This window comes from Caretta caretta, chromosome 3 (genome assembly GCF_965140235.1).
Source record: "Caretta caretta isolate rCarCar2 chromosome 3, rCarCar1.hap1, whole genome shotgun sequence".
NCBI classification, from domain to species: domain Eukaryota; kingdom Metazoa; phylum Chordata; order Testudines; family Cheloniidae; genus Caretta; species Caretta caretta.
Window position 1 is genome coordinate 103,193,770 of NC_134208.1, and position 25,888 is coordinate 103,219,657.

At 41.3% G+C, this 25,888-nt stretch overlaps 1 protein-coding gene across 2 annotated transcripts; it reads left to right on the top strand.

Moving 5' to 3' along the window:
* TBPL1 (TATA-box binding protein like 1) lies at positions 1 to 25,068 on the top strand. 2 transcript variants are annotated; one of them, XR_007355812.2, is made up of 7 exons: positions 1 to 179; positions 9,691 to 9,877; positions 11,285 to 11,367; positions 16,885 to 16,948; positions 18,989 to 19,092; positions 19,193 to 19,370; positions 23,036 to 25,068. XR_007355812.2 is itself a non-coding variant. In XM_048844510.2 (7 exons), the coding sequence occupies exons 2-7, from the start codon at positions 9,743 to 9,745 to the stop codon at positions 23,113 to 23,115; spliced, it is 561 nt and encodes a 186-aa protein (XP_048700467.1). In that variant the 5' UTR covers positions 3 to 179; positions 9,691 to 9,742; the 3' UTR covers positions 23,116 to 25,068. The 2 variants fall into 2 exon arrangements, 1 of the variants encoding a protein (XP_048700467.1); XM_048844510.2 differs by having other exon boundaries at positions 3 to 179; positions 19,193 to 19,287.
* The last annotated feature ends 820 nt before the right edge of the window (positions 25,069 to 25,888 follow it).

Genomic DNA, 25,888 nt, shown 5'->3' on the forward strand with positions numbered 1-25,888 from the left:
GTGGCACTTCCGCCGGCCGTTCTATCCGGGGCCGTCTCTATGGCCGCCGCGTTTTGCGATGTTTATTGTCGCGGGGACAGGGCCCGGGACCCGGAACAACAAAGAGCGAGAGCGACGGGGCGCGTAGCAACCGGGCCGCGCGCGGCGGAGCCGGGGACACTCAACCGCCGGCCCACGCGGTAACTGCAGCCGCCGCCGCCCACCCGCGGCGCTGGCCGGGGAGGGTCTGGCGCTGCGGGGCCGGGGCGCGGGGGGGCCGGGCAGGCAGGTGTCGCGCGGGGGACGGGGGAGCCCCGCTGCGTCCAGGTCGCTCCGAGACCCCTTCCCCGCCCCGCGGTCTGGGCCCGGTCCCCCGGGAGCGAGCGCTGAGCGGCCCGCGGCCTCTGTGTCGCCCCCCCGCCCCAATAAAGGCGCCTCTGGGTGCTGCCCTTTGCGGAGCTGGGGGGCTCGGGCTTCGCAGCCCTGTGGCGCTCCCACCCCTGCTCTCGCCTAGTGGCTCCTTCCTGGGCGGCGTGGGGCAGAGATCAGAGCAGTGTCTGGGCCCTCCCCTCCCCTCCCCTCGTCCCCACAGCTGGGGTGCTGCGGAAATAACGGTGCGTGCACAAAACGTAGTTCAGGCCCTTGGCCAATCCTCCCGCCCCACCCCGTCCTCTCACTGACCCTTTCCATGGGAAGGGGAAAGTGAGGAGGAGAACGAGACAAGAGCATCCTCCATGGGAAACAGTGTTTCCTGGCAACCAATAGAGGCTCCTCAAGATGGCAAATACTTAACCAACCCTCCCCCCCCCCACCACCACTTCCCCCAAAGGATGATTTTTGTAAGTTCCTAAAATAACATTTGTAGGTTAGATTAATCCTTGGTGGCGGCATGTTAAACGAGATATAGAATCTATCCCAGGTGATCAGCCTTGTGAAATGGAAACTGTCACATGATTTAGGCCTAAATGCTTTGTAGTTTAACAAAAAGTTTAAGTAAAAATCTAACGTTCATGTTTCCATGAAAAGATTTTGGCTAAGTTTAGAAAACAAATCATTGCTAAAAAACATTGTTTACTTTTGTCTATTTATGTTGTTCATTTATGTTTTGTACTTCATTCAGTTTGTTCCAAAACAAGAATCTAGTCAGTTTTATTTTTTGGTTCTGATGCAGCAGCATAATCCAACCTAGACATTGCAGCAACTACTGCAAAGGAATGTTTAACACAGCTTTTATAAAGGCTTTTAAAGCTATTTTGTATATATTTAATGAAAATATTTCTATAAATATTAGGCTTTATAAAGCCTCCTTTCCCTCCAAAACCTAGATTGGAGGTCTAAAGTGCCTGACAGTGTCCCTAAGAAAAATATGAATGGAACATGTTAGCAATTTTGTGCTGCTAAGTAAGTGCTCTGTAAAAGGAAAAATTAACCTAGGAGCAAGTGGTCTCGGATACAGTGAGTTTCCTAAACTGTGAACCTGTAGAGAACCACCAGCTCAAAAGAGGAAATACACTGGACCCTCACTAGAACACGAGATTTGGGATCCATGCGCGGTACCGCGTTAATGTGGGGACCATGTTAAAATGAATTGCAATTATAGTAATTAAATTTGGGATCCATGGCTGCGACCACGTTATATGCGAATTCGCGCTATATAGACACGCATTCTAGTGAGGGTCCAGTGTACTTTCTTGACAGTGGATACAAGCAATAATAGTTATATGCAGCAGCACTTAAAGGCCTCAGTAGGAACCAATGCCCCTGTGTGGTAGGTGCTGTACAAACACACAGACTCTGCCCTAAAAGCTTACAATCTATAAAAACCAAAAATCTAAATAAACACAACACACCAAACACAAGGGAGGGAAATGAGATACAGTGCAAACAAAATATTACTTTAGGCATTATGGTGGCCATCTTTGATCAGGGGAAAAAATTTTCCTCTGCCCAGTTTGACAGCCATGTCACATGATGGTTATGATATTGAGAGACAAAATATCTATCATCTGGTATCCTAATGTAAGGGTGGGTTCTTTCTTTCTGGTTGACTGACAGTCATCTAATTAGGAAACTAAGAGGAACCACTGCATGACAAGTGTGTGTGTGTGTGTGAGAGAGAGAGAGATTGTGATATACAGATTACATACACGTGCACAAAAACATACATCAGACCCAGCAGACAACCAATAAGGTGAAGGGAAAGGTTCATCCTCCTCTTCTAAAGTCTGTTTTAGTGTTCAAGAAATTGGACTCTTAAATCATCTCCCCACTGAGACAATAGAGGCATTACACAAGTGCTACTGGAACTCCTATGAGTAGGGCCCTACCAAATTGACGGTCCATTTTGGTCAATATAATGGACATAGGATTTTAAAAATCGTAAATTTCATGATTTCAGCTATTTAAATCTGAAATTTCATGGTGTTGTAATTGTAGGGGTCATGACCCAAAAAGGAGTTGTGCAGAGTGTCACAAGGTTATTGTAGGGGGGGTTCCGGTACTGCTACTCTTATTTCTGCGCTGCTGCTGGTGGGGTGCTGCCTTCAGAGCAGTGTGCTTGGCCAACAGCTGTTGCCTTGTGGCCACCGAGCTCTGAAGTCAGCACAGAAGTAAGGGTGGGAAACCAGGACACCCCCTCGCGCCCCCAAAAATAAACCCAACAACCTTGTAACCTCCCTGTAACTCCCTTTCGGGTCTGGACCACCAATTTGAGAAGCGCTGGTCTCCCCCATGAAATCTGTATAGTATAGGGTAAAAGCAGACAAAAGACCAGATTTCACAGAGGAGACCAGATTTCATGGTCTGATGCATTTTTCATGGCCGTTAATTTGGTAGGGACCTAACTATGAGCTACACAGCATTGGTGTGGGATTGATGTTTCCTAAGATTTGACAGCTGCAAGCTTACTAGTTGGTTGGGAAGCTCTCTGCCCAGAGTAGCTTCCCAAGTTCCTGCCACAGAGCTAGAGGTTTAGGGAGTTTTTGTGGTTTTTTTTCTTGTGGCAAGCTAACCTTTCCCTTAAATAAAACAGATTATTGTGAAGTCAACATCTGCATCCCCCAAGGCTTACTGAGGCCAGGAATGTTTTCTGCTGAATTCAGACCATCAATTATGTTTTAAGGAACACTTCAGCGTTTAGGTAAAATAATGTCCAAATAGAGCGTAAGTCTTTGTTTACAAAAGAAAGCAAACATAAAGCATTCTATTACAGCTTTATTTCTATCATACAAAATAAGTGGTGTAGTTTTAATCATTTCATCACATGGATGTTGGTACAATAGAATGGCAGTACCACTATTGGCTAACAGCCTATGAAGGCCCTAGTTCTGCAGTCAGAGCTGCATGGGTGAACTCTATAACTACACAGTGGTCTTCCCACGCAGATCCAAAGTGAGACTGAGGCCAAAGTGGTTTGCAGAGCAAGACTAGTATCTCCACAAAAGTAAGTGTATGCCATTAAGTCTTTCATTAAAAGACTCTGGTAACACCATAAACCATGAGTAGTTATTCCCTTACATCAGCTGACTCCCTCGCAGTACTTTATAGCATCAAGATTCAGATGCCGAAAGACCTTAAGGCTCGTCATCAGTAAACCTATGACAGTGTCCATGTATTACAGACTGGTTTGAACTTTTATTAATTAGTTGTTTCTAGCGATCTTAAGGTAGTAGCTTTATCCGTTAAAATGACATGTCGGGTTAAGTATTGTTTAAAATGTTTCTGTGCATGTGCAACTAATATTTTAGGTTATTAAAAGTGAAAAACATAATACTGAATTTGCTTCCCCCCAAATAGGCTGTTTACCTTTGGCATTTTTCTAAGCTAGGACAATAAAAAGCACACTAACTAGTGCTTCTCAAGCACTGGCACAATGTTGCAATACTCTTTAAGTTGACAGTATCTTTTTAATACTTTTAGGTCGGAAAGTTCATGAACAGAGCTAATCAACAAAATCTAGTGGAGTCTAATAGGGCAGGTTTAGGAATTTGGCCTGTTATTATAATAATAATAATAAATGCACAATTTATAAAGAACTGGAAACTTTGTTTCCATTCTTGTCCCATTGCTTTACAAGTATAGTTCCTACATCTGGAGTAATAGTAGTGAGCCCTATAAATCTATTGGTTGAGTGATCTCAAAAAGTGCTTTACCAAAGGTACATAAGCACTTTTATCCTCATTTTAAAGACAGAAAAGCTGAGGTACAATGATTAAGTTATTTGCCCAAGGTCATATAGCAAGTCAGTGGCAGAGTTAGGGTTAGATACTAGAGGTGACTCATTGACTTCACTGGGGCCAGGATTTTACCCTATTGTGTCCTGCCCCATGTCTGTACCATGTTCACTGGACCATGCTGCCTCGCAAAGATGTTATGTATAATTTAAAGAACAGTTATATATAAACTCTGAATATATTTTTGCATCTTTCCTCTTGTTAATATTGTTGATTTGCCCTTTTGTTAAAAAGGAATAACCATGAAGCTGAATCTGTATTTCTATCTTGAGGGATGGTAGCCCACCACACTTCATTTCCCCAGAATCTTTTCTTTGTTCTCAGTATGTTATACTGTACTAAAATGAATGTCTGAAGATTTTGTTTTAGATTTCCTCCTTTATCCAACTTCTTGGACTGTTACTGAGACAAAGACAGTTCTCCCCCTCACCCCCCACCTTTTACACCACAAAAGGGAACTCTCTTGTTTTATTCAATGTTATTAGATCATGTAATGAAAGACCTTATCATTATGCATATGTAACAAAGGGTGAACAAGAACTCCAGCAATGAAATTCCTGACTCTTGTGGCTTCGTATTCTGAAAGAACACTAAAGTAATAATGTTTTGTATTAAATAGCTTGTTCAACATGCTGCTGTTAATGAGGAAACTTAAATCAGTATTATACATCTGAAGTAGTTTACTGTGTAAACACTCAACATTGAAATATTAAATGTTCAAGTTTGTTTTTTTCAACCAGTGGAAGGTGGTTTTAGTCTTTTACATTGGGCTCAGATATTGCTTGTATAACAAATGTCACTTTTTACCAAGTAACTGTCACAAGCTGTAGACTACAATTATAAAGTTATAGTTAAAATTCATTTTCAAATTTCCAGTTATGTGCTTTGCATCATCTGAACTTTCGGAATATTACTGATGAAAATAGGTGCATTACTATTACAATATAAAACTTCAGCTTGCCAAAATCTGCACGTTTAAATTGTTCTTGATGATATTCTTGTGGATGAAATCACTCTGATTGACTGGGCCCCACAGTATATTAGTATTCTTACTGGTAATTTTCAGCTCCCACATTGAACTTGTGAATTGTTTGTTTTTGTGATCTCTCCACCCTGTACCCACTGTTCTTAACCACTTCTATTGTATAGCTGGCATTTACCTCTAAAAGATGGGTGTTTTGTGATAAAAAGTTGGAGGCATCTCCCAGGAAAGCAGTTACATTATTTAACAGCTGCTGTGGTGTTGTTAAGTAAACATTATACTGTAATAGGCCATCATAAACAGACATGATAGGGCATTAGGAAGCTTAGGGATATGTACAGTTCTCCGTAGAAAAATATTAGTTACCGTTTTTCTTTCTCCTCCACACCCTATATCATTTTCTGTGCTTTCTCGCTATTCTTTTGCCTTTGCTTTGATTCTTTTACTCTCTCTCCCCCCTGCCTCCTTTTTCCTCTGTCTGACAAGCCAAGAGCTATGACATAATGTTTCAGATATGGAGCCAGCTGCAGAGTGAAATAGATGATGATCATACAGCAGCCAGTTCCATATGTAAAAGACATCTGCATTTCAATGTGTCACTACTATATGATGGTTGCTACTTCTCTTTTAGAAAAGAAGTACTTGTGGCACCTTAGAGACTAACAAATTTATCTGAGCATAAGCTTTCGTGAGCTACAGCTCACTTCAGGTGCCACAAGTACTCCTTTTCTTTTTGCGGATACAGACTAACACGGCTGCTACTCTGAAACCTGCTTCTCTTGTTATCCAGCTGTAGTCCTCCACTCAAGGTGTGTCTGAGAAGACTGTTGGTCAGAAGTTGTGGCAGGGTGCCATGTGATAGGAGGCCAAGAATGCATGGCAAATTAACATTAAAAGTGCTTAGGTGGAAAAGTTGATACTAACAATCTTGGTTTCCCTCTTGCTTATTTCTCATAAATATTTTGACCTTGCCTCTGTATTTCATTTAGCAAGGGAATATATGTGATGGGCTCCTTTTACATGTGGCAGTTTCTTGTCTCCTGGCCGCCTGCTTTTTTGATAACATGAATCAGTGTAGAGAATTTATGTTGAGGCTGACAGCTTTTCTTTCATTATACTCTTTGCTGTTTGTTGTGTTCATTCAGTGTGGGGTGTTACTGGATTTTCAGCTAATGGATCAACAGTGTTTTGATGTACTATGGCTAAGGCTTACAAGTCTGTCAAGGAGGTCACGGATTCCGTGATTTTTTCGTTACCTCTGCAACTTCAGGACTTGGGCTATCAGTCCTGGGTGGTGAGGCTCAGTCTGTCATCTCTGTGCTGGGAGGCTCCAGCTTCCATGAATTCTTGTTTATTGCCTGTGACCTGTATGTGACTTTTGCTAAAAATAACCGTGACAAAATCTTAACCTTAACTGTGTCCTCCATCTCTTGAATTGAAATCTGCTTTAGTTTTTGAATCTTTCCTTGCCAAATTCTTGCCCATTTTGCTAGCCAGTAATTTTTCAAGGATTTTCCTAACAAGCAGCATTAAAATTTTTACTTTTCTATATTTTCTTGTAAAAAGTTACGAAAATAAATTGCAGTGCTTCAGTGAGACCCTTAGTGTATGTCTACACTGCAGCTGGGAGCATGCTTCCCAGCCTGGATAGACAGAGATGTGCTACCTCCACTCAAGCTAGCACACTGACTAGCAGTGCAGACTTTGTGGCAGTGACAATCACCCATGCTCAGACACTCCTGATCTCCTGAGTCTGAGTTCAGTGGATAGCATGCTAAAAATAGCAGTGGAGACATCCTTGTGGCACTGGCTAGTCACCTGACCTTGGACCTGGAGGGTTAGGCATGCCTGGGCTCAGGTGGTTAGCTCATGCCACAGTGGCAACACCGCAATTGTTAGCAGGCTAGCTGAAGTGGAGCTAGCTCTTATCTGTCTACTGAGACTGGAAGGCATGGTCCCAACTCCAGTGCAGATATACCCTTATTATATCTATCTTCTCTTTTCCTTCCCCTACCTCCTCTCTGCTTCAAAAAACAAAACTAAAACCACCCCCACAAAACCAAAGGAGCTGACTTTCCTATCCAATTTTTGGAGGATGGGTGTCTGCTGGTAAAATGACAAAAAACATTGACGCTGTTATTGCATAGTTCTATTTGAATTTTAATTGTTAGTGGCAATATTGTGTTGAAATAACATTGACGCTGTTATTGCATAGTTCTATTTGAATTTTAATTGTTAGTGGCAATATTGTGTTGAAATAACATTGACGCTGTTATTGCATAGTTCTATTTGAATTTTAATTGTTAGTGGCAATATTGTGTTGAAATAACATTGACGCTGTTATTGCATAGTTCTATTTGAATTTTAATTGTTAGTGGCAATATTCTGTTGAAATAATTGGTTTTAAAAAAACAAGTCTGCAGTGGGAAGTGAAAGTTCAGTGTATTACTAGTAGAGCACTTGAACTCTGGGATGTTTCAGAGTTGGTCTGATTTTCACAAATGAGAAACTGAACAATCCTTAAGTATGACAGAAGTTGGTCCAATAAAAGATGTTACCTCACTCACTTTATCTAATATGCCAGTATGTGTTATTTGTAGGAGAGAAGAATTCTGAAGTAGTTTCTGGCATGGGAAAGGAACTAAAAGGAACTACTTTTAACCATCAAATGGTGAAAGTTTCTTTTTTTTAATATTGTAGCCCAGGGGTGGGCAAACTACGGCCTGCGAACCACATCCGGCCCATCCAACCATTTAATCTGGTCCTCAGCTCCCGCCAGGGAGTGGGGTCGGGGGTTTGCCCCACTCCCGCCAGGGAGCAGGGCCGGGGGCTTGCCCTGCTCCACGCGGCTCCCAGGAAGCAGTCGGCATGTCCCCCTCTGGCTCCTATGTAGTACGCGTAGGTGTGGCCAAGCAGTTCTGCGCGCTGCCCCATCCACAGGTGCCACCCCCGCAGCTCCCATTGGCCGTGGTTCCTGGCCAATGGGAGCTGCAGGGGTAGCGCCTGCGGATGGGGCAGTGCGCAGAGCCGCCTGGCCATACCTTGGAGCTGGAGCGGGGACATGCTTCTGGGAGCTGCTTGCAGTAAGTGGCTCCTGGAGCCTACACCCCTGAGCCCCTCCCCCCCCGTGCCCCAATCTCCTGCCACAGCCCTATTTCCCCTCCCGCCCTCCGTACCCCTCAATCCCAGCCCAGAGCCCCCTCTTGTACCCCAGCCCCACCCCAGAGCCCGCACCCCCAGCCAGAGCCTTCACCCACGCCCCGGTGCCCCAATAGCTTGCCCCATCCCTGATCCCCCTCCTGCCCTCTGAACCCATTAGTCCCAGCCTGGAGCACCCTCCTGCATCCCAAACCCCTAATCCTGGCTCCACCCTAGCTGGAGCCCTCACACCCCTCCCCTGTACCCCAGACCCGTGCCCCAGCCCTGATCCCCCCCCACCCTCCAAACCCCTTGGGCCCAGCCTGAAGCCTCCTCCTGCACCCCAAACCCCTCATTCCCAGCCCTCCCCAGTCCTCACCCCCCCCCCGCCCGCACCCCAACCCGGAGCTCCCTCCCGCACCCTGAAATCCTCATTTCTGGCCCCACCCCAGAGCCCTCACCCCCTCCCGCAACCCTACCCCCAATTTTGTGAGCATTCATGGCCCACCATACAATTTCCATACCCTGATGTGGCCCTCAGGCCAAAAAGTTTGCCCACCCCTGTTGTTGTCCTACATTATACTGAAACACAATGTTAAGAATATAATAGAATGACACAGTGTAACCAAGTGCCTCTCCTCCCAGTTCATTCATAGCATTAACTATATACAGGAAAACTAATTTAAGGATAAAAAATACTTTTCAAAGTCAGTTTATTCTTTTAACGTATTCATGTTTTGTGCATATCTTACAGTTTCACAGGCAATGAGAAGGCTTATAGTTCCAAAGCATAAACTTTGGCAAATATTTGATTCTTATATTTGGAATTAAATTTCATCCATGTAATCATCATTAATCGAAACAGTCATGAGAAACAAATTTTTCCTTATGTTTAACTTTATCCTGCACTGACTTGAGGAAGGAATTGAGGAAAGGTTATCATTTATAGGTGCTATAAAGCTTTTCCTTTGTTTCATAGAAATACTAATTCATCTTCATATTCAGCTTTTAAAAATATTTTTGTTGAATGAACAGCATAGTATAATTAAGATATCTTATTCCTTTAATTTTTTTCCCAGTTTTTATGTATAATTAGTTCTTTCATGACAATTTCTGATAAGTTGGTTTCACGGTATTGAAACATGAGTGTTAATAAGCAATAGGTTTCCTGTTTTCTGATACACAGGATGCAAAACTGTGTGGTTAACACAGACCATAAATGAGACAGAATGGCATACAATTTATTCTTCAGTTCCAGATTCTAAAACTGTCTCAATTAAGGAACTAAGGTACATGAAAGGGATAGTTTTAGACAACTGTGTGACACAGTATTTTTAATTGTATTGTTTTTTTTTTCAGAATGTGATCTTCATGGTATGCTGGTGGGGAATCTGAGTTTTCAACCACCCCAATGGATGCAGACAGTGATGTTGCATTGGACATTTTAATCACAAATGTAGTATGTGTTTTTAGAACAAGATGTCATTTAAACTTGAGGAAGATTGCATTAGAGGGAGCAAATGTGATCTACAAGCGTGATGTTGGGGTAAGAAATTTAATGTATCTCAAATGCCAAACTAGACTAACTTTTATACATGTTTATCAAACTAGAGCTCTGTCAATATCCATATGTTGGATGTAGTTGGTAGTGTGAATTCCAAAGTCAATGTGGCAGAACTGTGTTTAGAATGGCTGGATTCTCATCTCTTTGACTTCTTCCAGTTTCTCTCTTGTTCAGGTTTGCCGGGCTTGTATCTGTTCTTGGATACTAAATTTGAGGAGACAAATATTGCAGTACTTTGAAGCCATAAGAAATGTTGTGAAATTAAATCTATGCAGTTTTTCTGGTGCACCCTTACCCAATATTAAACAGGGAGAAAGTGTTGTTGCCTTCATCTAGTCCAGTGTTTCTCAAACTTTTTGATCCCAGGGACCAGCTTGCTGCCTTTCTGTATTGTGTCAATGAAGTTTCAGGGGACAGGCACGAGTCCATGGACTGGTCATTGAAAAACACTGATCTAGTCCATCTTCCTGTCCATGCAGGGTTAGTTGGGCTGGCCAGAAAAATACCCATTCTGACATGCCAAAAACTTGGCTTGAATCTTACTTATTTATATAGCCCCCTATTGTAGATGTGCACATATCTGTGCAGGAATAAAGTAAGACTCGGATCACTGCCTTGAGAAACTAAATCTGATGTGTGCAGTTAGCTCCAATGTATAGGGGAACACCTTGTTAGAAAGGTATTATACAATCTTGTGTTTATTAATTCTGGCATGGTCAAGCATGAGTGGTAGCAGGGAAGTGCTCAAGTTGTAATCAATGTTGAATGCTAGTCAAAGAACAAGTTTTGAGGTGGGATTTTGAAGCAAGATAGTGAGGTTGCTAGGTATACTGGTGTAGGGAAGCTATTCCAGGTATAGGCGATGGTGTGAAAGTATGGGCAGCTTCACAGGTTAGAGGAGGAGACAAGCACAGTGAGAAATCAAGAAGGAATTAGCAGAGGAAGGATGCTTGGGGAAGCAAAAGAAAATGAGATCTGAAATGTAGACAAAGTGAAGTTGTGTAAAACTTCGCAGATGAGATCAAGGAGTTTGAATTTGTGCAGAAGGAGACAATCAGTGGAAAGAGTCAGAGCAGTGATGTGGTCATAGTGACAGGCAAAGATGATTATAGCACAATGCTACCAGCCTTAAAAAAGTTTATTTAAATAATTTCTGTTCACTTGAGCCACCAGCCAGCCTGTTACTTTAATACTTGCTTATTGGCTAAGATACTTCAGGTTTATTTTGCTCTTCTCAGGAGTTGATATTGATTTAACTTCTGAAGGCAAGGAAGGAACAGTCCTCAAGGCTAAAATAGAATAAAGGAAGTATTTTATTAGTATAACACTTGTTTTTTCAGTATGAAATCACACATACACTAAAACCTGTTTTTCTTCTAATTCTTTCAGAAAGTATTAATGAAGCTTAGGAAACCTAGGATTACGGCCACAATTTGGTCCTCAGGAAAAGTTATTTGCACAGGAGCCACAAGGTAAAATCCCTCTTTTGAAGGAGAGGGAAAAAATTGTTCCTGGATGAAACTCTTGTATACGACATTGGAAAATACCACTTATTATCATGAAATCTATTGCATATATTATTGGCAGCTCTGGTACAACCACCTATTATGAAGGTTGCACGACAGTTCCCATTATAAGAATCTGTTTACAGTTGCTTATAATTTTGCCAAACTTTAACCCTTTGGGTAGAATTTTTTTGTGCTGAATGTCTGCTTCAGGCTGAATTTTTCTGAAAATTTCAGCTAAAACAGTTCAACCATTATTTCTGAGAATGACACTAGGGAAAAAATACATTGTTTTACCCACATTTAAAAAAAAAAAAGTCTGGCAACCTTTTCTTTGAAATACTGTAACATCTCCATGCTTTGGAGCAATGACTTGAAATTGGAGTGTGGGGAAGTGGGGTACTTTGTGTCAGGGGAGTATTCTTTGCTGTCTCTGTGAAAATCCATCCAAATTTGGTCAAGTTCTAAACCCTGGGGGGGCGGGAGGAATCTCCATTTGCACATTCTCAATAGAGCCTTCTTCAATTTTAGCAGCTACATTCCCTGAAGAGTTGGTCTCCATTTGGCATACTCCAGCCCAGAACTGAGCAGGACTTTCCCTGCAATTGCTGGGTTGCTGTGGGCTGTGCCAGGTCTGGGTCCTGGCACCTGAACTGGGAGCCTGGCTCTCTTGTGTTTTCCATGACCTCCTGCTGCGTGAAGCAGGTTGCTGCGTGGCTCCAATGCAGAGGGGACAAGGGACTAGATTGGGACAAAGAGCCAGAGGGAGGGAGAGTGAAACTGCAGGCTGGTGGAGGGGAGGGGCGGAATCTGGGTCTTGGGACAGGGAGGACTGAGACTGGCTGAGGAAGGGGTCTGATATGAAGCAGGGTTCTACAGACAACAGTCCCCTTCAATACACAGCCCAGATTTATCCCCAGAGCAGGTCCATGCTGTGAACTGAATGAAGCAAGGGTCCTGTGGAAAACATAGTATTGATCCTGTAATTGAAGACTGTAACATAATATAGTGGTTCCCAGACTTTTTACTAAGGCAACCCATCAAATGCATTTTGTCTTTTTGGGGGACCCACCATTACCCCCTCACCTCCCTTTCCCTCCCTTTCTCAGCCCTCCAGCTCCCCTCTCCCTCCAGCCTCCTGCTCAACTCCCCCTCATTTCCTTGCTCTTGCTTTCCCTGCCTTGCCCCATCCTGCAGCCCCAGCTGGTCCCTCTCTCCCTCGGCTGGGCCGTGATCACTGATGATGATGGGCGTTCACTCGTTACCGAGTATGATCATCTTCCATGAGAATTATGGATTCTCAGATGACTAATAAGGCCTATCCTTGAATCACAAATTCTATTACAATGGGAGCAGATGTTTTTGGGCTCAGCAGGAGGCTGTTGACCATGACTGGAAGCCAGTCTCTCCTTCCTCCTGCGCCTCTTGTCCTCTTCAGCTTGTTGGCAAGCAAGTTCAAACTGCAGGGGACCAGCATGTAGGACTTCACTCCATTAAGCGATCCTGGACAAGTGTCTCCCAAGTGTCAATGTCAATATTACACTTTTTTAGGTTGTCCTTCAGCAAGTCCTTATAACACTTCTGTTGTCCACCCATGTTATGGTACTCTTCTTTCAGCTGAGAGAACAGGACCTGTTTTGGGAGGCGATGGTCTGGCATCCAGACAGTGTGACCAGGAATTGCTAATGGATGATCATTGCCTCGATACTGGTGGTCTTTGCCTCTTCTAGAACACTAATATTGTTGCTCCTGTCTTCCCATTTGATCTTCAGAATCATACGAAGGCAGCATTGATGGTGCCTCTCAAGGACTTTCAAGTGGTGTCTATAAGTTGTCCAAGTTTCGGACCCATACAACAGTGTTGGTAGAATAACGGCTTGATTAAACAAGAAGCTTGGTGTCTGTTCGAATGTCATGATTTTCAAAACCCCTGTGCCGTAAACAAAAAAAATCTATGCTGGCACAGCTCAGGTGATGTTGAATTTCTGCATCAATATCTGCCTTTGCTGAAAGATGACTTCCAAGGTAGAGGAAATGATCGATATTCTCCAGTGCCACTCCCTTGATGTTGATAGATGGAGCAGGTAATACCTCATTTGGAGAAGGCTGATAGAGCACTTTAGTCTTCTTGATATTAAGAGTGAAACCAAGACATGAGTAAGCATCGGCAAACACATTCAAGATAGTTTGAAGATCTTTCTCAGAGTGGGCAAAGATTGCATTGTCATCAGCATACTGAAGTTCCACACTGTTCGGAAACCACTCTGTGACTCTCCTAAAATTTCTTCTGATGGGCAGAAGGCGGGTTGCAAGGATCCGCGCCAGAACTTTGCCTGCAATGGCTAGGAGGGAGATACCACGATAATTTCCACAATCCACTTTATCCCCTTTCTTGAAGAGGGTAACAGTCAGGGAATCCCTCATTTCACTGGGTATCTCCTCCTTTATCCAGATTTTAAGGGTAAGCAGGTAAGCTGACAAATTAGCTCTGGTCCACCATCTTTGAAGATTTCAGTGGGGATCCCATCTAGACCTGCTGCCTTGTTGTTCTTCATATGCTTGGTGGCATTGTGTACCTCATAAAAATTGGGAGAGTCTCTGAGCTCATCCCTAAATAGTCATTGAGGGATTTGCTCAAGGACTTCATCTGCAACCATTGAATTACAGTTAAGGAGATCTTCAAAACATTCTTTCCAGTGAGAATTGATGGCTTCGTTGTCCTTCAGAAATGTGGTTCCGTCCTTAGAGTGAAGAGGATTGATACCATGATGAATTGGCCCATAAACAGCGTTGGTGGCACTACAGAAACCACAAGTATTGTGGATGTCCATGAGATGTTGGAGTTCTTGTGCTTTCTCAGTCCACCATTTGTTCTAGAGTTCTCTGGTTTTACGTTGGACTTCCAGTCTCACCTTGGGATGGGCTTCTCTCTTTGTATTACGATTTATGTCGTTCTGCCAAGCATGAAATTTCATTCTCTTCTCATTGATGAGTTGCTCAATTTCAGCATCATTCTCGTCAAACCAGTCCTGATGTTTTCTGGTTTGGTAGCCTATGGTTTCCTCACAGGCATTGATTATTACTGCTTTCAACTGGCTCCAATGTTCCTCAGTTTCTTCCGGAAACTCTGATGGGAGCTTTTCTTCTAAGACTGCTTGGAGGTGGTCATGCTTAATAGAGTCCTTCAGATCTTGAACCTTCAATTTGCACCTGACCTGCTTCTTTTGCAGCCTCCATTTGGGAGCGATCTTAATTTTCATTTTGGATCGAATAAGGCTATGATCAGTCCAACAGTCATCAGCAGTTGTCATTGCTCTTGTGAGAAGTACATCACTACGATATCAGGCACGAACTATGACTTAGTCGAGGAGAGGCCAGTGCTTTGACCGTGGGTGTCTCCAAGGTGTTTTGAACTTTTCCTTGTGTCGGAAAAGAGTGTTCGTAATAATAAGTTCATGTTCAGCACGCTTGGTCAAGAGCAGAATTCCATTTGAATTGCTTTTGCCAACTCCTTCTTTCCCGATTGTTCCTTTCCACAGGTCTGAGTCTCGTCCAACACTTGCATTGAAATCCCCCAGAAGGATGATCTGATCTTCTGTAGGGGTCTCCGATAAAATGGTTTCCAACTGAGAATAAAAATCTTCCTTTACATTCTCATTGGCATCCAATGTTGGTGCATAGGCGCTCACAATAGTTGCCTGTTGATTTTTGGTGAGCCTCAATCGGAGTGTCATAAACCGCTCATTGATGCCAACTGGTATCTCAGAGAGGCACCTTATGAGTTTGCAAAAAGAAAAGGAGTACTTGTGGCACCTTAGAGACTAACCAATTTATTTGAGCATAAGCTTTTGTGATCTACAGCTCACTTCACTGTGGAAAATACAGAAGATTTTTTTTATACACACAGACCATGAAAAAATGGGTGTTTATCACTACAAAAGGTTTTCTCTCCCCCCAACCCACTCTCCTGCTGGTAATAGCTTTTCTAAAGTGATCACTCTCCTTACAATGTGTATGATAATCAAGGTGGGCCATTTCCAGCACAAATCCAGGTTCTCTCCCCCCCACCCCCAACCCACTCCTTATGACTTTGTTCTTTATAGCAAAGCCCACTTCATGAAATCGGGGTTCATCTATAGATTTTCCCTTCCAGAAGTAGGTGTATCCGCCTTTCTCCTCCCTCACCTGTCCTTCATCAGCTCTTCTAGTTTCGGACAAAGCAGCAATTTTGATGTTAAACCGACTCAATTCATGAGCAATAATGGCTGTACGTCACTCTGGTCGGTCGCTGTTTGAGTTGTCCATCAGGGTACGTATGTTCCAAGTTCCAAAGTTGAAAAGTTTCTTACATTTTCGACCGCTGAAGTGGTGATCCTGCTGGATGCGGCTGTCCAACCAGGAAAAACAGAGGCAAGACTATTTTTAGGGTACCTTTTCTAACCCCCCTTCCCATGTGGGGTGAGCAGAATGGATCCGAAAAAGGACTGCTCAGTTGTGGGTGCAGCTGCAGAGATGCTCGACCCTCCTCAATCCTTGAGCAAGACAACTGTAACACACACCCACCACCTGTGTGTCAATCTGTGACTAGGAACATCCAGATTTCACTGTCCTGTTCCTGTCACCACTCGCAGATCACCACCGGACTTGTGTGTGCAATGTTTTCCCAAAAGCTGGAAGATGCCTGTGCCGGACTTCTTTTAAAATGGGGAGACTGGTGCACAAAAGTCACCACGCTGTCCTTGACAGATAGAGGACTTGAAACCAGTGGCATGGACACCATGACGACTGGAGATTCTCTATCTGCTGCAGCCTTCATCCACCTTCACAGCCATTATAACGTTACACAACAGTTTCAACTCCATTGTGCAGTTATCCTCCATCGGCTCTGCTGTTAGGGACTTCTTGGATTACACTTTGTCTGGAACCTCGCCCTTGACAGTTCTGCCATGGGTGACCCTAAGGGAGTACATGACTCCAGGCAGCATCGCTCTCAGGGTCATTGAGACACACAAGCCTCTCTACCATTATAAGGGTGTTGACTGTACAACCACGCAATCACTACCAGGCTGCTGACTGTCCAATTCTGGCTTCAGCTGCTTCCTCCATGCTGCTGCTGCCCAAATCCCTCTCCCTACACTGCTGCCTTCCAGGGGAAGTGAGATTGCAGGTGGGGAGAGCACCTCTGGGACACAAGTGACCCACCTAGATGCTTTCCAAGACTCACTGGTGGGTCGGGACCTGCTGTTTGGAAAACACTGTCATAATGCATATGCTCAAGGGGGCTGATTTCATATGTACAGGCTATCTTAATGCTGGCACTTCTTCACTTGACTTTGCATTTTAACGTTCTTTTAATATAGTTTTTGTTGTGATTACATATGTAAGTATGTGAACGTGTGTATGTATACATCTTAAAATTTTAGTTTTATTGCTGTAACTATTAGTAAAGCTAGTTGCTTATTATCTCTCTCCTTTAAATTATAGTGAAGAAGAAGCTAAATTTGGTGCCAGACGATTAGCTCGTACTTTGCAGAAACTAGGTTTTCAGGTAATGATCCTTTTGATAATAACCTTCTCTTTTAGGGGTGAACAATAGGATATGTATGTATTTCTATTGATAGGGGATAGCATGTTTGGACCTTTCAGAACAGATAGCAGAAGAGGTGCTATAACAATTTCATAACCAGCATTTTCTCACTCAAATTCTCATTGTGTAGCAACGCAAGTTATCTTGAGATTGTATTTATTTGGGGCTCCCACTTGGTAGTTCAGCACCAGGTTTCCTTATCAGCTAATGAACAGAAATTTGTTTCAGGAGGCTGGGTAAACTAACCACCTGCATATATATATATATATAATATATATGTCCTCCTTATACTCAAAATCTCTAAAAGGATTGCATTGAAGAAAAGTGGAAATTTGCCCCATCCATTTGTAAAATATTCTGAATGGCATAAATATGGTTGTCATATGAACAGACACATTTTCCCAATGGATCTTGTTTTCGGATAGCCATTATGGTGAACAATTCCTAACTGCTACAAGTTTGATTTTTGTTTTTTTAAATTAAACTAAAGCAAGTTGCTATAGTCTAGTTAGCCACTGTGCACTGCGACCAGGATTTACTCCTGAATTAGAACTTAAAAAGTGGAACTCCTCCTTGCCTGAGCTTGAGTCAGTTGCATCTACCATTCAGTTGCAAGGTCTGCTACTGTAAATGACTTAGGCGTGGCTGATAGAACCATTCAGTTCGGTGTTTGTTCCTTGAGCAGAAGGGCATATAATGACATTTTAGAGCTATCATCCAACCAGTTGCTCTAATTTAATTAAATAAACCATACATTTACTATCAGGCAAGTAGCTAGACATCAGAGTGATGATATGAAAGTAAGAATGGCCTACTTCCAAGGTTGTTTAGCATATAAAATGGCCACCAAATTTTAGAGGTGGGCAACCAGCCCACAGCAACTCTTACTATCCTAAGTGCATTAAATCAAGTGATTTAAAACTAAGTGATGGGGTATTAAGTATTGGATATCATGTAAAAGTGAAAACGATGGAGCAGAATGTTGAATTAAGTCAGATGAAATATATACCCTGGTAAAGCTTTAGTAATGGCTTTATAGGATATAAACTGGTTCATTTAGGTGCAGAAACAGATTAATGTGGCCTAACTTTATTGTCAGAGTGAACGTTATAGGCAGAGCACATGTTGATGTCTAATTAATATTGCACAAGCATTTCCATTCTAAGGGGTCATTTTCATCTGCTTGTAATTTAACTGTTCAAACTGAAATTTGGTAGACTCATTCTCAGGCTGCAAATTTTTTTTTCTTTTTTTTTTTTTAATTAAGTTTGAGCAAAAATGGGTCTTCATTGGCCATGTCTGTGTTAACAGCTTCAGGAAAATCTCCCACCATTGCATTGGCTTTGCTGGTAATTCGCCAGAAGCATTTTACCACCATATTGTAGCATTGTGTGGCTGTGGATAAAAGGCTATTGGAAGCCAGCAGTTTAGCTTTTTGTTTCAAAAAGAGAAAGGAAATGGCTTTCTGTGAACTAGCTACTGGAGAAAAAACAAACAAGCAGTTTTCTCTCATTTTCTTTTTTATTCTTAACTCTGGGAGAAACTGTTAAATAAAATAATGATAAACTGTTAATATGAACTAACTATGTAACACCTTAGTGGGTTCTAGTAACACTATAAACCAAGCTTTCTCCGTGTCATTTATTTTGGTGTTTCATGAATAATTTGGTTTAGTTAATTTTTAACTTAGTCACACATGCTTACTACAGTAATATAGACCATGCATGTTCATTCTAAATGTAATTGAATTTACATGAGAAGGCAATTGTGTGTTTGGTTGGTTTTTTTGCTAGACAAGTTATTGGATCACAAATATAGTTCAGAACTAAGTTAGGTATTTAAAAATTCTACCCTAGTTCTGTTTGGATTCCTACTCTTGTCTGCTTTGTGTTAAACACAGGGTTTTATTGGTTGAAATAATCAAATTATTGTCAGAAGATATCTTTTTCGTATCAGATATCATAACCTTTCTTATTCTTGTTCTCTTTCTCTCTCCAAAAGGTAATTTTCACAGATTTTAAGGTTGTCAATGTTTTAGCAGTATGCAACATGCCCTTTGAAATCAGATTGCCAGAATTTACGAAGAATAATAGACCTCATGCTAGGTACAGTAGGTCTTAAGAGAATTCTTATCTTTTTCTTCAGTGTATCAGCTTTTTATTAGCAAATATAGAAGTGTCTTTGACAATCTTTTCTGTTTTCTAGTTATGAACCGGAGCTTCATCCTGCAGTGTGCTACAGAATAAAACCTCTCAGAGCTACCTTACAGATTTTTTCAACAGGAAGTATCACAGTAACGGGTACTTTATGATGCCAAAATAAATATTTAACTTACTTTGTTTCATGGGAGTTCAGTTAGACTTTCAAAGCAACAGAGAGACAGGCATGTGAGATTTCATTTGTACTTAATGCTGCCAGATAATTTGTCTTTCAGTGAAAATACCTGAATAACTGTGGGAGAATGCAATACTACCAGCAGATCAAATACGTTTGTTTTATACACGTGGATGTAGTCAGTTTCTGGGGAGATGAGGCATATGAGGAAACTGAGCTTATATACCAGAGACTGAGGATATTTGCTTGTTTAAGTACAAATTCTAAAACTTTAACCTTTCTTCTCATTTTTCTTCTGTACAGTCCCATAAACTACTGCTGTTTAAGCAGCAGTTACTATCACAGGCATGCACCTTGAGACTAGAGAGGCACAGCCAGTACAACATGGCAACATCATCCTTTGACCAACTACTAGGGGGTGTTAGAGATTGCCCTATTTCAGGTTTTGGTCCTAGTCTGGCAAACGCTTGGGTAAACTTCCTCTTGCCCCTTTTGGATTGAAAAATTACACACAACCTTGGCTGGAAACTTAAAATGAAACAAACAATTAAAATAGTTGTGGGGAAACCTCTTCCTAGATACCAGACATCTAATGGATTTCCTCAGTCATTGGAACTTTTTTGTTGACTTTGGTCCTGAAATTAAAATAAATATGTATGTATGTATATGTGTATATATATATTTTCTTGGAGGCTTTGTGCCACCTTTTCCCCTCCCCTTTATTCCTACTTGGCATCCTCTGCCCCGTATCTCAAGATGGACTTTACCATGTTTCCCAGATATGCACAAACATCAGCTGAGAGCAAATACAACACCTGCTAAAATGGGGAAAAAACATGAATAAAAAAGGATTCAAAAACTGTGGGAAATTAAAATAGAACTCCGACACACATGATCTGGAATTATCCCATGCTAAATTTCTGTTGATTGGAAATGACAGATAAGATATTGGTATCTAAAATCATGCTTAGGGACACTTGTATTTGGGGGGGAGGGATATGGGATCCTTACCAAGACCTAACATTTTATACAATACATTTCTTTTGACTGCAATAATTATAGCTAAAACCCACAAACATCCAAAATGGAAACCTACCCAAAAATGTAAATGTTCCTGCAAGCTAATTTGAACTAGTGACAGCCAAACATAGAAGAAAAATTACTTTTCAAATAAATGAGAAGCTTGAATGTTCCCCAGAAATACAGCCAACTTATTGAACTGTGATTTAACTATTTCTATTTTGTAACTAAAAATCTCTATTAAAATTCAGGAGAAATACTTTTTTTTAAAAAAATGACATGTGTGGGGAGAGTTACAGGCTTGATGAAGAGAGAAAAAAGAAATGAGGAATCTGGTGGCAGTATCATCAACTCCAGCTTTCCTTCCCCTAAAATGCATGTTGGGTTTCCTCAACTTCTCTGTCTCTCGTCTCTCCCTGTGCTAACCTCCCCAATCCTCTGTCTTGCTGTGGAGGTTCCCTTCCAGGTCTTCAACTTTGGGAGAATCACTACTATCCTTGCAAGACCCATGTACCTTTCTGCTTTCCCCGGCCTGCTGGATGTTACTGCGCATTGTTCTCTAGAACTTCTTATTTCTGTGGTAGCAGACAAATTGGAGGGAGGTGCACTGCATTCGGTAGTGCCTGCCTGGAAAGCAGAGTATATTGGCTGATAGGCCTCGTATAATCCTCACAAGATTTGAAAATATGAGAAGGATCTTCTTCCTGGTCCATTTTCTTATTTTTGTAAACGTACAAAAAAGCACTAAAATTATGTTTCCTGAAATTTGCATGTAAATAGGATATACAACGATTTGTGATCTCTTTAAAGATCACTACATTAGGAAGAAACTTTGGAAGTCCTCTTCTCATTCCTGGTGAAACCATTAGTTCATTAAGTCTGGTATCCTGTCTCTGACAGTGGTCAATAGCTGGCGCTTTACAAGAAGGCAGAAAACCCTCCCCAAATTCACTCAACCAAACTGGCAATGTTATCCATGAGGCAGAGAGGGACCCCAGCAGTAATCAGTTTATGCCATGAAACATGTGACTTGATTACCCTTGTCCTAGTTTTCATTTATACAAATTTTGTTAATAGTTTTTAAATTATGCAGGCCATTAAAAATCCAGCTGTGATATTTGATACTGACTTTGAGAGGCAGTGAATTATATAAGTTGTCTGAAATATTATTGAACTTATCTTTATTTTGCCTAAAAATACTGGCTGTTTTCATTGGGTGACCCAGAAGGCTTTATGGGCTGCAAAATTTTGAATAAATTAATGAATTCCTTTCTAACTCTTTTCTCTTCTGGGGTACATAATCCTAGTTTTTCCACCTACACAATCCAAAATATCTTTAGAAAGGGATTTTTAAAGGCATAAAGGGCAGGCGTCATCTTAATTGAGAAAGTCCACAGACACAATCTCAGGTCACCAAAAGTTGGCAGTACTATAAATGGGGGCATGTTAGCATTTGATACAATTTTAGTTGTATTTTCTGCATTTTCTACACTTTTTTAAAATACTGCTGCAAATTAGGCAGACCCTTTTTACTGAGCCTCCAAAATAGTTTTCCTCGGAGGAAATCATAATTTCACACACTATCAGTATGGATGAAAAGTTGACTATTTTGGTCAATACATCACTATACTCCTGTCCAAGATTAATTTTTTTTGTCATTCTGCTCAATCATTTGCAAGCTTCATAGTTTGTTACCCAGTGACTTAGTGCCACCAGCAGACATCACCAACTCACTCTCCATTTCTGTCTCCAAAGCATCAGTAGATTAGTTTAGATCAGTGGTTCTTAACCTTTACTGCACCCCTTATCAAAAATCAAAATATGTTCTCGCACCCCTTATCAAAAATTGTTGAAGTAGGTCAGTTCTTTAAACCTAGATATATTTTTTGTTTGTTTATTATGGTAATTGTTAAAAATGTATAATGTTAATAAATACATAGGTTTGATGAAACAAAGTAGTTGTACTTACGTGCCTGTGCTTAATTTGTGTTTTCGATGATTTACCGTCTAAAAAAATCTGGCATGTCTGGCACCCCCAGAGGGTGTGTGCACCCCACGTTAAGAACCACTGGTTTAGATGATAACCTGAGGATTCTTCCCGTTTGAGGAGATAACCAGATTTTGGGCTAACAGTTGTGTCCTGAGGTTGATGGCAGAGGAACCAAATAAGCCAAACTACAAAGTTACAGACCCATCAAGTTTTTGTTATACCGAACTGTCGAATAACTGAGACAGAGGTTAAAATCCATCACTTACAAATAGTTTCCTTGGTTAGCTCAATGAAATGAGAAATTGAAGTGGCCATCCTTTGATGTGGGTACACAGGTTCTGAGGACAGTAGCAAATCAGAAAGCATATGGTATGCTTTCTAACCCCACTCTTGCTGGGATTCTTCTATTCCAGTATACTACACAGTATATAATTTCTTATGAAATAAAAGTGACAGATGTGGAGTTATTAATTTCTAATCTAGTCAACAACCAGTTCAAATGTCATTATGGGTTCTAGAAGTTGCATATTATTTTCTTCCTCTAAGTACTTAGTAGCTTTCTTGAATATGAGAAAAGGTGTGTCTACAGTGTAAAGTTGTGCTAGCTGATATACGCTGAATGGTTTTTGAGGTACTGTTACATTCTTGCTTTTTAATGCCCTGACTTTTTCTCCCTCTTCTCTCTATTTTTTAAAATGTCTCAGGGCCAAACGTAAAGGCTGTTGCCAGTGCTGTGGAGCAGATTTACCCATTCGTGTTTGAAAGCAGGAAGGAAATTTTATAATTCACCACTTAATGGTTAGGTTCCCTAACCAAGCACCTTTAAAGACTGCTGCACATTGGACTAAAAGCAAAAAAAGGAAAACTGGACCAACAATAGCTGAGGAAATACAGACTCTTTTACTTGTTCATGGCCACAGTGTAAACTCCAGTCCCTTTGGATTTTATTTTGAACAGTGCTGTATTGTAAAAACAAAAGTTTACAAGATATGAAATTGCTGCTTTTAAAAAGACGTTCTATTTATTTTTGCAGTAATTTCTGTGTATTCATAAGCAAACCTGTCACGATGTGCACTACCTTTCAAACATTTTTTTAGTTTGAGCTTGTGTTTTATTTTGTGAATAGTCTTTTACATTTTTGTATGCTGAATATTGGGCACCAAAGAAGCTGTAAAAGTTATCTTTTTCACTTGATGAATGTGCACAAATAAAAATTTGGAAAATATCTCTCTTAATACCTGTTGTTATATTCCTTTCCCCTTTTTCTATTGCAATTAAAATTGTACAGTTGCAGATTAATTTGGAAACAATGTAAGTGTAGTCTTTTGCTGATACTTTTGTTCCTACTTGTAGTGTGTGTGTGTCTAAAGTAATATGCAGAGGGCTAGACTGAAATCAGTGGTAGTTGCGTACGTGTATCAGAGGGTAGAATTTGGTTTGTTATACTCTTAGTTCTCAACTAAATGCCAGATTTTAACAGTTTTCTTGCTGTTGTGTTGAAGAGAATATGCTTCTAAGCATAATGGCCGATGAGCTTTCATCTTTTGGTGACGGAAAAAGCTTACATTCGAAGAAGCCTCGGTAGAAAAAACAAGGAGCCCTTGTCTACTGGGTGGATGTGAAAAAGGAGCCATCGCATGGGCTTGTTCCTGGTGCCTGACCATGAAGGAAAGATCATCTTCTTGGAGATGAAGCGAAGCAATGTAATTACCATGCTAAGCCAGTCCTAGGCTATTTCTGAAGGACTAACCAAGTCTTGTGTCATATTGGTACTGTATAATAGTATTATCCTGACAAGAACTGCCAACAAGCAACAAAGCTTGGTTCTGGCATGTAATTTCATTGGTATTAATTTTGGACTTGAAAGCCAGTATTAGTCCTCTTAATACATGCACATGTAGAACACAGGAGGGGTGAATACTTAAAGTAAATGAAAATGTTACTTTTAAAAATTACAATAAATATGTATAAATGTATATATGGTCTATTTCCCCCTGTCTGAACCTTCAGAAATTAACACAAAGTGCATATTTGGTGCCACAGGTGGTGTACAACCTTAACTTGAGTCATAAAAAAATATATACTGTGAACTTCCATAGGACATGAAATCCGTAAATGTGAAACAAAAATAGAGCACCCTAAAGAAGTCCTAGCTAACGCACAGCAGCCTACCCTTTATCCTGCATGTGGGGAAGAAATGGAAGGAGTTGGGAACAGCCACTGTGTCTTCATGTGGAAATGGTAGAGTAAGGGAAACAAATAGTAAATATACAGTCAAGGTTGGTAGAGGAAAAGAATATTCAGCTGTCAAAAGGCAGAATGAATTACTGGTGGCCAAAACATTAAGTGAAATAATAGTTTTTACAAATGTATCAAGGAAGGTGTGTGTGAGGATAGAGAGAGCATGTCTGGCCTTCAATAAATGTGGGGAACTAAACTGAGTCTAAAATCACAGAAATGTTTTTTAAAATGTATCTTTAAGCAAATGACAAGAGAAATATGTCTGTACAGATGTTGATTAAAAGGAAGTTAAAGGAATACTTGCTAATACAAATGGGCATGTTTGTATAATATCTTATGATTCTAGAGTGTCCTGAACCACTGGGAGTTATTTGAAAAATCATGGAGAACAATGGCGGTAACAAGATGAGGGAGGAAGGGGGAAGCAAATGTGGTAGCCAATCTTGTTCGTTACTGTTAAGTCAATGTGCCTAATAAAATTATGTATCTGTCTAAAGTATTTATATTGCATTTATCATATTAAGAAATTAAGCAGCTCTGTATCTGTCTGAAGTACTTACCTGGTCCCCAACACCATAGCATTTGAGTGCCTCACAATTCTTATTTATCTTCACAACACCCCTGTGAGCCAGAGAAGTGCTGTTATCCACATTTTACAAATAAAGGGACTTGTGCATGTAACTGCCTCCTTAGGCACCTAAGTCTAACATTTAAGTGCCACTGACATTCACAAAACCACTGCTGAGCTGCCACCTAACTCTGTAGGGGCTCAAGTCCCCATATATGCCAGCAGGAATGTACAGAGCTGTCTTGCTGCCACACACACACCTCCCCCCACCACCTAATGAGCTGCCGGGAGCAACCACACCTAAGCCTCAGCAGAATTTTCAAATGAGGTTTTTCACCCACATCACCTGTGGGGCCTATCGGGTAGGCGTACTCAGAGCATTACTAGCCCCCACAAAAGAGCTGGGACTGAGCAGGTTGGGAATTTGTGTGTCCCTTCCCAAGTACCCACTAGCCTAGTCATTGGATACTTGCCTGGAGTGAGGGGAGACCCAGATTTGAATCCCCACTCTGCCTGATTTGGAGCAAAGACTTGAATCCAGGTCACCCGAATCCTATGTGAGTGCCCAAACTACCAGCTTCTGAGTATTTGGGATGGATTTCTCTCAGTCTCTCCCGTTGAAGATTGATATAAATAGTTAACTATTGGAGAAGGAACTTGAACCCAACTCTCCCACAGCCCATGTGAGTACCCTAACCACTGGGCTATAAAATTAGCCTCTTGTGTTTTGTTGCTTCAACAGAAGAGA